Source organism: Lissotriton helveticus, chromosome 12, assembly GCF_964261635.1.
Source record: "Lissotriton helveticus chromosome 12, aLisHel1.1, whole genome shotgun sequence".
Classification (NCBI taxonomy): domain Eukaryota; kingdom Metazoa; phylum Chordata; class Amphibia; order Caudata; family Salamandridae; genus Lissotriton; species Lissotriton helveticus.
This window is the reverse complement of record NC_136073.1, coordinates 240,487,443-240,500,310: the sequence shown is the minus strand read 5'-3', so window position 1 is coordinate 240,500,310 and position 12,868 is coordinate 240,487,443. Positions and strand designations below refer to the sequence as shown.

Below are 12,868 nucleotides of genomic sequence, written 5' to 3'. Positions count from 1 at the left end.
AATAAAGAAACAATCATACAGCATATCAAAGGACTGAGGTGACTTCAATGGGGCAGTCACCATAAAAGTGAAGGATTGCCCAACACTCACCTGCAATAACACGTTCCACAGCATACTCGAAGTTTAAGGTGTCAACAGATTTAAGTCCCTCCCTGGCAGCGTGCAAGGCAGCTTCATTACAGATGTTGGCAATGTCCGCACCTATGAAGCCAAATCACAGGGTCAGGAAGTCCAATCCATGCCAATACATCGACAAATGGCAAATCACACAAGGAAACTTCTGAGAAAGGAGAAATCTTGGTCGAACCCCAACTAAAAGGTTACAAGGTTGTTTCCTAAACCTACACAGTGACTAAATACTTGGAAACTCAGCTAAAATTGAGCCCAGGCCCATTCAGAATAGACTAACTAAAGTGACCAGAATTTGATCAATGCTTTTCTCTCCTGAAATCCTGTACACCAAATAGAGGACAATACATCTGATTTTTTGAGTAAAACAATTAAATCAAAATGGCCATAAAATAAGTAAGCAGTCATGGTAGATCCCAAAACTGTACATGCATTTAAAAGGGACTTGAAGAGTTAGGCTAGATTAGAGTAGGTATTTTCAGAAAGAATGAGGGCACCTATATTTGGTATCTGTTTCTACACTACAAGGCTCTCTACACATTAGCCACATTCTGAGAAAAAATAAGTTAATAGAGCCAGACAGAAATATTTTAGATATAGCAAGAATGTGAGACATTATTGAAAGAGGAGGTGCAGCTTGACCAAACTGTACACCAATCTTTACCTCTTGAAGGTGAGATGCGTCTTTACCTGTATTAGAACTGATGTGAACTTATCTCTAGTAGGGAAGACTGAAAACATACTTGCGTGTAATACTAGTTTTCACTAACAGGTATATAAAAACAAGTTACTTACCAGTACACTGTGGTTCTCCAGTATTGATATCTTTCATAGAATCACATGGTTGAATCTTCCCCGTCGTCATGGTGGGAGTGCCACGGTAAAAATAATAAAATTCTAGTACATAAGCATTGGGAACCGCACTGAGAACAATAGACCTTGCTAGCCAAATCACATTGTTTTAATGCATCCAAACTTCAACCAGAGTAGAGACCCTGAAGCACTCATGCATGCAGAGCCACCATACATCTGTTTTCTAGCACAAGTGCAAATTAAAGAAAATAAGTATAAAGAGTGATGCGTCTTAACAGGTGGAGGGTGAGTCAAATGTGTCTCTATTAAAGATATCAATACTGGAGAACCACAGTGTACAGGAAAGTACCTGGCTTTTTCTCCAGTAGTGTATCTTTCAGAGATTCACATGCTTGAATCAGACTACCAAAGTAAAAATGGTGGTGGTATGGCAAACCATCCCGCCATGGAAGTAAAGAAAATTATGATAAATCTCAATCGTGTGAATATACCATAAAGATGTGACACGCATTACAGAACATAATCGAGATATATTTGTGCAAAAATCATCAGACACATACCTTATATGTCAAAAACCAAAAATGTGTGTACCTTAAAGAAACAGGCGACTTAATACTGCCTACTCAACCAGGACATCCACCTTTCTCACGGAGTCCAGACAATAATGCTTTGTGAAATTGTGGGCATTAGTCCACGTCACCGCCCTGCAAATGTCTGGCATCACTACACCTGCAAACAGGGCTGAAGAAGCAGCAACCTTTCTTGTAGAATGTGCTTTCACCTTTCCAGCCAATGGTCTTCCTGCAATCTCGTGACAGAAAGTGATGGCCGAAGAAATCCAATGAGCAATACTAGTCCATGATAAAGCTTGGCCCTTTCTCAGTGGGGAAAATGAAATTGGGAATTGATAGGATTTCCTAAAAGTCGTGGTAGAACTTGAGACAATGTCGGCCATCTAGAAAGGGTAAGGCCCTCTCTGCTGCAGACAAAGTTTTCGGAATAATGCTGGTAACAACAGGTTTGTTTAAGTGAAACGAGGTTCTCACTTTCGGAATGAAATTAGGATTAGTTCGTAAAATGACTGCCATCCCAAAACTGTAAGTAAGTTCATGAATTGTCAGAAGTAAGTGCCAATAGAAAATCAACTTTCTATGAAACACATTTAATGTCTGCTTTATGAATTGGTACGAAAGGACTTCTCATGAGCTAAGACAAGACTGTGTCGAGTTGCCATACTACAGGAGGAATCTTCAAAGGAGAGTAGACTCTAAAGAGGGCTCTCATGTACTCTTAAATTAGTCTGTTGGACCGTAACGAGAGCTCCCCCGTTCGCCTCCAAAATCTGGGAACAGCCGCCAAATTGAACCTTATGGAGGAAAGCGCAAGCCCTGATTACGCAAGATGTAACAGATAAGGAAGTATCTGCTCTGGATAAGATGAAAGTGGATGCAGATTATTAGTTTTACACCATGAACAAAATATTTTCCAGTTTGCCGCATAGCATTTACTTGTGGTGTGCGCATGAGTGTGCTGAAGAATCATTCTGCAATCCTCTTGCAAGTTTAGCGTCTCAAACATATTGTCATGAGGAGCAAAGCTGACAAGCTCAGCAAACGTATCTGTGGATGGACCTCCTGGCCCTCGTTCATGAAGAGAAGATCTTCTGTCGGCAGGAATTGAATAGGAGGACACCCTGATATGAAAAAAACCCTGTGAACAAGTACTTCCTTGGTCACGCTGGTGCTATCAAAATGAGGCAACACTGTTCCTGTTTCATTTTTCGGAGGACTTGAGGAATCAGCGGAAAGGGTGAGAAAGCGTAAGCAAACATTCCTGTCCGAGCCAACAGGCATGTTTCTCTGTTCTACTTAACCACTTGGATGCTACGGTCCCCGATATTCTTCCATGTAATTTCCATTGAAATCAATGGAAACTCCATGACGAGTTACCCTCGTCATTAGCATCCAAGTGGTTAAGGAATGTACCCATTCGGTTTCCATTCCCGGAACATGTTCCACTCTCAGAAACATGTTGTGGAAAATCAACCATTCCCAAATTAGCTGAGCTTGAGCAGACAAGATCTGTGATCTCGTTCCTCCTTGTTTGGTCGGATAGAACATCGTTGTGGTATTGTCTGTTCTTACCAATACCAAGGAATTGCAGAGTCTGGGAAGAAAAGACTGGAGGCCCAGGAAAACCGCTTTTAATTCCAGAAGATTTATGTGTTACAATGCCTCCTTTGCAGACCATCTTCCATGAATCGCCCAAGTCCTGCAAATGAGCTCCCCAGCCTTCCAGGGAAGCATCTGTTACCATAATGATATGGGGCTGCACAGGAATGAACGATAGGGCCTGAGAGATATTTGCTGTCTCCTTCCACCAGGCCATCGCTAACTTCATAGCCTAAGTAATCGATATTGTATCCCTGAATGTTCCCTGACAATGAACCCATTGATCGTCTAGTTTCTTTTAAAAGTCACTAGCGGAGACAACGGTTTTGTATCAACAGGATGCAAAGTAGCATCATTCCCAGTATGGACTTGTACTTCCGGACACAAATAAACCTTCTTTCCGAGAGGGAAGCCGTTATTGTCCTGAGGTGATGAATTCTTTCCAACGTTAGAAAAGCATTGGAAACGTTCGTATCCAGAATTGCCCCCAGAAACACTGCCGACCTGGATGGAGTTAAAGACTATTTTTCTCTGTTCAGGTTGAGGCCTAGGGTCCTGAAGAGCCGCAGACAGGCCCAAGTATACTTTCTTGCAAAGCGAAATGTGGGAACCTTTATAAGCCAGTCATCCAGGTACGAGAACACCCGGTGCCCGTTCCTCTCCAAAAAGGCCGCCACTGGGGCCATGCATTTCGTGAAATCTCTGGGAGCCGAGCGTAGCCCAAAAGGAAGCACTTTGAATTGGTAATGACTTCCTGCCACCTTGAACCTTCAAGATCTTCAAACCTTTCAGTGTATGGGGATATGGAAGTACGCATCTAGGAGAGCAATTGATGTCATGTAATTCCCTGTATTCACATGTTTTAGAATCTCTTATAGGAACAGCATCCTGTTTCTTTATTTATTTGTTTGAGAGCCTCAAGTTCATTACCTGTCTCCATTTTCTGGATTTCCTTTTGATGAGGCAGCAGAAGTTGGAATAAAATCCTGTGTTACTTTGAAGCAACAGGACTTCCTCAATTTCATCCTTGGAAAGAAGCAAATAAATCTCCTGCTTCAGCAAAGGCAGATGACGATGGGATGTCTGCAAACGGAACTAGTGGGAGGCTTTTGAACAAATTCCAGAGATATATGGACTGTAATTGTGTTCCCTTTCACACTGTGCTGCTCTTCATACTGGTCATCATATGGATAATGCTCCTGAAAAGTGTTATATCCTTGAATGGACTGTTGACGCTTGTCCTGAAAAGAGAATTCACTTTCTAAGCCTCAAGAGGTGTCCTGATCAGCATCTTTCTCATTAGTGTCCTGGCATTTAATGCTGAGCTGTGTAGGGCTGTAAGCTAGGCCAAATAGACCCCCCATCACCCGACTACTGCATTTCTACAAGTCGCACTGGAGGTAGAGGGGACAGTATTGTAAAATCCTGATGTGAGGGTGTTGGAATTCCCTCATCAGAGATGACAATAGTCTTCTTTGTGGCCATCGACAGGGCCGTCAACAATGTTGGCACTGATGAAAGCCACGTCAATGGAAGCGTCGTTGATATCTTAGATGGGACTGAGGGCGTCGACGGTAGCACCGTTGATACCTTCGCCGCCAATGACTGTCTCGTTCTAGTCGTTAGAGTCCCCGACACTATTATAGTCACCGGCATGGAGGGGACTGCATATGCCGACGTCTACCTCGTCGAACCTTCAGCCGTCGACGGGATGATTTTCAACGAAAGAATTTTCTTTTTGAACGATCTTTAAAAGGGTCACGGGAACTGATGAGGGGGAATAAGGAGCCTTTCTGTGAGAGGATGTAGGCTTAGCAGGTTCCTTACTTGCAGCTCTCTCAAAAATTGTATTCCTGCTATGAGATTTCACCCTCATTGAGTCCTTATCAGCTAAAGATGAACCCTCATTTTTACACTTCTTTGACGAAGAATGAACCCCTTCTTACCCCCTCAGAGTTACCCTTCTTCTTTTGGAGCCAAAGGAATAACTTGGACTCACAGTCCCTTAAGGTTTTGGCTGAGAAGGTCTGACAATGCTTGAACTCCTTTGGTTTATGGTGAGGGTACAGGCAATAAAGGCATTCTTTGTGTGGATCTTTAGAGAATATCTTTGGTTTCCCACAAAATTAACAAGGCCAGAACAGCTTTTTTTAGCCTCTGACATGCTGGTAACAGGGAAATAATCCCAAAGACTGTACCTTAGATGTTGCTTGAAGGTCGAAGATCAGTTTGTGAAGTTGACAGGTCAAAAGTTGACAAGAATAACAGTGTGACTGAGCAGAGCTCAGGGAGACTCCCTAACACTGTGTCACTTGCCATTCTCGTAGAGAGATTGATAGATATAGGTCTCTAAGGGACAGCCCCATAAAAGAGGACATCCTTTTTAAAAGATCATACCTTCTAGGTGTTCTCAGCCAGTGCATTTCCAAACCTTTTGCCCTGACCTCTGGGGTCCCCCAGGAATCAGGTTTAAGTCTGGCGCAAGTTAACATCTATGTCCGCCCACTTGCTGACCTGGTGAAAAGCTGTGGCATCACTCTATTCTCATATGCAGAAGACACGCAAATTATCTTTTCATTGTTGTCTGCTTCGGAACACAACACGGAGGCCATGGAACTCTTGTTTGGGTTTGGTCGACACATGGATGAACAACAATTTGCTTGAACTCTACAGAGCCAAGACTGTGGCATTGGTGCTAGGAAAGATCCCTAGCTATCGGGCCCACGGCACTAGCTCCAAACCTTGGGTGTTCTCCCAGATCCTGCCCCCAAGTTAAAGAACCTTGGGTTTTTGTTGGATGAGAAGCTGCTTATGAAACCACAGGTGGCGAAGGTGGCTGCTACCTATTTTGCCGTCCTGAAATGGCTTAGTAAGATCATTTTGGTACTCCCTTTCCCAGCCCACAGGACGGTAATCCAGGCACTTATTTTGCCTAGGCTGGACTACGGAAATGTCCTTTATCTCGGGGCGGATAAAGCATCTATGAGATGGTGCAAGTAGTCCAAAACTCAGCGGTTAGACTGTTGTAAGACTTTCGAAGGGTGCCTCTGCATCTTCTCTCCGCCGTGAGCTGCACTGGTTCACGGTGGAGAAGCAAATTAGATTTAAAGACTTGTATTATGTGCATAGAGTAAGGTCATGGGTTGGCCCACGATGCCGGCAAGAACTAGTAAGATCATATTCATCTGCCCTCCCTTTACGATCAAGTGACATGCCTATGTGCATAGTTCCTAGAATTAGCAGAATGGAAGGAAAAACATAACGAAACACCCCAGAACCAATGATCAACAAGCACTGGCATAGCCAATAGGTCTCGCTTTTGGGATCTTATAAGTATTTAGTTATGCAGCACAATATCCTTGTTGCAACAACATCAACTGTTGCATGGCTAAACACTTATAAGGTCCCAAAGGCGAGACCTATTGGCTATGCCAATGCTTGTTTACAATAGGTAGGAGATGGGCCCCCAGGGGTTATGTCTGACCTGGCAATTAATGCTACGAACAATTCCAAAATGTCTGTTTGAGTATATACATTTTTATACTCTGTGAAAACCAACATATGGTGTAATGAAAACATGAAAAGCTACTGTCTTGACCAAGCCTAAGACAGCCTGCAGCATCACGGCAGAGATCTGTGATTCGAAACGTTGTGTTGGTCTAACTCATTTGTACCCTTCATTCCCTCGCAAGAACATCTCAGCCGCACATCTGATCATCAAAAGAAGGACCAGTCACTGGCGAGAGACCTGTCAGCCTCTGGAAAAGGTTTCTCATGGTGTCAGCGTCTGAGAAATGACCCTTTTATCCTGTAAACAGAGCTCCTGATAACAGCTGGTTCCTGGTCCCACAAGATCACTGAGGCAGGGTCAATCAGGCAAACGTGAGGGGTGGGCCCGCTATCTCTGCGCTCTAAGAGCAACAAGAACCTGTCCCTGCCCATCACGCCACCGAGATTAACCACCCTCTCCTGTTGTCATGCACTAAAGGAGCACAGAGGTACCCCTTCTTTTTGTTTTCATGGGTATCGCTTGATTGTACATGGGCACAGTTTGGATGATTTTTCTCTATACATCTGTGCATGCATAGAAGGTATCTTGTGAAATTCTGCAAAAAGGCTGAACATCTAATCCATTAAATACCCAATGTGGCAACATAATGAGTCAAAAACAGTGTTCTTAATTTCTGAATTCATGTGTGTTCCCTTGAAAGTTGTTCTGAGAAAACAGCTGTGATAAGACATGTGCTTACAAAAAAATGTCATAACTAAATTAGTACACGTTCTCAGTTACATTCATATTTGTTTTCAGAAAAGATAATGACAATCAGCGTATAAAATCTGCTGCTTTATTTGCCTTTCGAAGACTTACTTTTCTGCATGTGCCGAACAAGGACAGGCCTATGTAACACAAAAACATCCCACAGTGCTGCTGGTAGTAATTATTTTGAAGATGTCAGTGGTTCACGGTGGAAAGAAGTGGGCATGGAAAATCGTCGAAAGCCTGTGGGTATCTGTCAGGCTAAAGAATATGTGGTTCCGTGAGATAGGATTATTGAGAGTCGCACGTGGTAGACGAGTGGCAATGCTTTAGGTGCTGACATGCCTTTAAAAATAAAAGGAACATTTTTCAGAGTGTGGCCCACCAGATCACTGAAGGTTGCCACCAGATGTAGAGATGCTCTGCAACCTGGCATAGAACTCTCTGTGCCTTTAGTGGAACCCCAACTGTGTTGATCCTGCAAAGGCATTGGTCCTTTGCCGAGCAGAGCCAAGTTTGATGTGCCCACTCTGCAAAGTTTTTTTTATTTTTTAACCCGTTGCGTGCTCGTGACGGAACCGTTCCGTCACGAGCCTCGGGTGGGCTGTGCTGGTGACGGAATGGTTCCGTCACGGCCCGCTCACCGCGCCTGCGCTGAGCGTTCTGATGAGCAGGCGGGGCCGTGACGGAACCGTTCCGTCACAAGCACAGCTCACCCGAGGGCCGTGACGGAGCGGTTCCGTCGCGAGTACGGGAGCGCTGCGCAGCCCCGCCTCCCTCTTAGCGCTGCGGCGGAATAGCCGCCGCAGCTAAGGGGTTAATCACAAACTCCCAGAGAGAAAACAAAAAGAATTTCCCTGACGCACTGTAACTTTGTTCCCTGCATGTGAGAGTCTTTTCTGTGGCTTTCACTGCAAGTTCCAAACAGAAACAAGAGAAAAAGGGAGGAGCCGGGGGGTGTGGGGGGGAGGGGGCTTAAAAAATGCTGAGCAGGACAGGTAAGGGTAGGGGCTGGAGTAAATGAACCTGGGGCAATACGGAGCGCAAGGGAAAGGGATGCGAAGGGGACGCAGCACACAAGGGAGAGAGGCTGAGTGCTGAAAGCCAAAGGAAAAAAAAAAAGCCAAGCCACGAAAGTGAACGTGATCGGACGGAGGCAGAGGGGAAAGCGCGGGAAATAAAAACAAGCAACTTAATGACCCGTGACGGAGGAGACAGATGGCGGCTGTGCGCATGCACGCAAGCTTGAGGCCAGCAAAAGCCTCTGGTAGCACTTTTTTTTACCCCTTTACTAAAGGTCGAGCAAGCAGCGCATGCGCTGCTCTAGGCTCGACCTAAAAAGGAATACCCCTTCAGCCAGACATTGTGGAATGTGAAGACAAAGTCCTAACTAACTGCACTCTGTATGTTTGGACAGAGTCTGTTGGAAAGTACCTCAATGCAGGCAAATTAGGATCAGCTATTCAAACGTTTCCTTGTTTCTACTTGTTCAAGTAGTATAAGAGTTCTCATATTATCGGTTTGTTTGACCTACAACTTGGAAGTTATGGAGGAAAGGAAGCATTTTAAGGCTCACACAACCCATCTTGAATTCCAGTAAAACTAAGTTGGAGGTAGATTCATTTGGTACCATGCTAACTAAACAGGAGAGGATGCATGTGCAATCCAGAAGACCCTCAGCTTGACCTAGTGTTCAAAAGGTACTCCCTTCATTTTGTTTTTGGTCAGACATCCCAATAGAAGAGATTGGATACTTAAATTCAAGCTTTTAAACCTTCCTTTTTTCTTAATTGTCATCAAATAAATGTGTTATGAAGATGGCCTTTCAAATAGCTAATAAGGGTCAAACATTCACAATATGACAGTCAGACTAAGAGACTGTGTCTTGTAATCACATTGAGGGGACTGAGACTTGCCATTCGATTATTCTTTACACATGCACCAAAGCACTTTTTGCTGTTACTTGTCATTGTGTGATCACGTTAGCACCAAGTGCTTTATTCACCACTTGTGGAGTATTTTTTATTCCTATTGATAACTATTTTCTACAATAATTAGATCTGTCGGATAGCAATGCATTAAAGCTTTCTTTGCTAATTTGCAACTGATGTGCCATAAATCTTCTATGTACTTATTTGAGTCTTAGTGAACCACTGTTTTCGACATATATTTTAACCCAAGTTCCTACTAGGATTATTGAGTTACCTTTCTACTTGGTACATTTGTGGCAGAAGAGCAGCGTTTTGCCAAGGCCAAAAATGGGGTTAAACCCTTTCATGATGTCATCATAGATTCTTATAGGGCACTATCATTTCTACCTAGAAGCGCAGATATCCTTGCAGCTTTTGTTAAAGTGAGCAATATATTTTATTTCCAACTGAGATCATTTTCTTAGTAGTTATATATAATATATAAGAAACACCTACAGATGTTTTTTCATTTGCATATAACCAAACTAGTGACTCAATCTGGCTACGAGTTGTTTCTCAGGAAATTATGTTGTTTTGGAGACATATATTTTGACTAATACAAGACCCAATTGTGATAGAAGTCAGAAAGTTCTCATGGCAAGACTTGTGGAGAAGGAAAACAATCTGCTTATCTTTTTGCCTATTTGGTGACCCCAAGCCAGGCTCTAATTCAGCGCACCTTTTTCTGCTGACTGACAGTCTTCCCTAAACCCTCAGCTCTAGATATCTTTGAAGGTTCGTGTAGCTATCTTATATAAATCTTCTTGAAACCGGGTGGCATATTTGAACAGTGGAAACACAAATGAAAGACATCAGGATCCTTTCCTAGCCTTCTTTCTTTTACATGAAAGGAATTTCGCCAAAGGTTAATTTATTCTTATATACAGAGTACCAGCAAACATAAAATAAAGAAGAAACAAACCCCTGTGCTAAAACAATCAAGGATTTCAACTAGTGTCCAAAAGCACTGAACAATTATCAACCTCGTTTTTCTGGAAGGAAAGGAAAGACATATGGGCAGAACCTAGTACTTAGGGGATCCTCCTACTCATAGAAGCAGATCCATGAATTGGCTTCTTATTGCCTCTGATATGCATACTGGGCCACTAGAGCTGCTTAGTCCTATATTGGTTAGTGTTCAATTTCCTCACCAAAAAGGCTGCTGCTTACCTGATTTTCATGTGCTTTAATTTTTCCTTTTTTCTTTTACAAAACTAAAGTTAGTGGATTTGCTTAATTCGACTTTTTTCCAACTTGATTATTTTTTAAACAAACACATGAATCAATTTATTTGACGCTGCCTTTAACAAAGCAATTCATCAACTACCCACATTTTTTTTAAAGAATCAGAAAACTGCTCCATGAACCCCCACAAGCGCCAAAAAATGTGGTGTTTACATACGTGAAGATCTGTTGATCGGTATGTGTGTTTGACTCCAGTAAGTAGAATATCTTTACCTCTCGTAGGAGAGGCAGATCTTTACCTTGAGTAGGAGAGATATGTATTCACCTCTAGTAAGGTCTTTGCAACTAGAGGAAAGAACTCCTCTTGCCGAGAAATAGAGGAGGCCATTACCTCTAGTTGGAAAGACAGGTCCTCACCTCTAGTTGGAGACATGTGTGCTTACTTCTGGTAGTGTTCAAATACTCCTGAAGCAAAGATTTTCAACTGCCATAAAACACCTACACATCACTCACTGAAAGCAATGACACCACACTAAGATTATAGGTATCTATCTTGTATGGTCAACACGAGGACGTTCACACCAAATATTATCTATAAAACTTTCCCATGCTGGTTGACAAATCGTTCAAGTAACTCCCTCTCCTTTACTGAGTGTTTAGTTTCAATTTGCTCCTTTGCATCTCCCCTCTTTTAAAGGTCAGACACATGTTTACCCGGAAAATGAAAAAGAAAAAAAATATATATATATATATATATATATATATATATATATATATATATATATATATATATATATATATATATATATATATATATATATATATATATATATATATATATATATATATATATATATATATATATATATATTACGAACACCGGAATCCCTCAATCCTCGGGATACACCATTAACGAGAGCACACAGAGCCAGTATCTCGTGGTTCAGCCAAATTTATTCGGATTTCTCTGCGAAAACAATAAGCTCACAAACGCGTTTCGGCGTTCCCGCCTTCGTCAGTGTGAGCGCGCGTTTGGTGATTCACCATTTTTAAACACCACCACAGTGATCATCTATCACGTGTCAATTAATCAACAACACAAAGGAAGGCACATCAGGTTCGCCGAAATTTTCACGGCGGCCATCTTATAGTGGTAAAGCAAAGCAATATATACAGCCAAATTATAGCATCATTTAACAATCAAATTTCTAATTCCTTGATCTCCTCCTGTAATTTCAGTCTGTCATTCCACGCATGTTTCACCAAGAGCTTCAACATCCCCTGCATAACATCAGTCATGAATTCTGACCACTCACGTAATAGTTCTTTGTTGGGCTTTTCATACGATGGGACCAATAGAATCCTGAGTCCCCTTGGGACTCTCCCAACCTCCAAATATTTTTGTAAACTGGTGGCCTCCCACCACTTACGAATTTCTCGCTCGTATGTTTTTTCTAATGTCGAGAAGAGTTTCGTGATGGTATCGGGTGTCTCCGCTCTCTGTGTAGGAATGTCTTTTTTCCTTGCTCCGGTTTGCCGGATAAACAGAGTATCTGCCGCCTTCTCCCGTTCACTGTCACTGAACATTTCCTGCCGCAGAGATAATTATTGCAATTCCTACTTGGCATATACCTTCGAAAAAAAAAAAAAAAAAAAAAAGAAAAAAAAAAAAAAAAAATATATATATATATATATATATATCTTTTGTTCTTGTTGTGGCATTTCTCCAGGTGGAGAAACATTGACTTGTTTTAAATTGAAGACTGGACTTGTGTTTGGCACTGCTGTCAGGGTAATTTGAATCTTGGACTACCAGCAAAGAGAAACTTTGAACAGTAAAATAACTAAGGGTGACACAAGGTTGCCACATCAGTGAACTGCTATTAGAAGTGGTTAGGGTCCATAAAGGAGCTGTAAAGATGGCCATCTATTTTGACCTATTGTGAGAAAGTGCCATCTTTCTTGCATTGGTATGCCCCCACTTTTTTCTGAACTGCTGATGTGCTTTGACTGAGTGTGCCCTGGGTTCCTGCCAACCAGGTACCCAGGGCCTGTGTTCCTTTCCTAAAGCTGTGTTGAAACTAAAACCCAATTGGCATCTCTGGCCACCTATCAGCCCCTAGTAAATGGTACCCTTGGTACCCAGGGCATGGTGACCAGAGAAGACCCCTGAGGACTGCAGCACTTATTGTGCCACCCTCAGGGGCCCTGTACTCGGACACCCACACACGGCCTTTGCAGGCTGAGTGTCTAAGTAACAGAACTAAAACAGAGAGTCGACATGGCACACATTCCTGTGTGCCATGCCCACTGCCTGGCATACTTCAGTCACCCTTCTAGCT

The 12,868-nt window shown here is 42.6% G+C and overlaps 1 protein-coding gene across 1 annotated transcript in view; it reads right to left on the bottom strand.

The window, feature by feature from the left end:
- Positions 1-12,868, bottom strand: part of SPG7 (SPG7 matrix AAA peptidase subunit, paraplegin) — a 329,497-nt gene that overhangs the window by 115,255 nt on the left and 201,374 nt on the right. Inside the window, exon 12 of the mRNA XM_078670829.1 lies at positions 91-201. Coding sequence (XP_078526955.1) covers positions 91-201 — 111 coding nt within the window. The remainder of the gene's footprint in view (positions 1-90; positions 202-12,868) is intronic.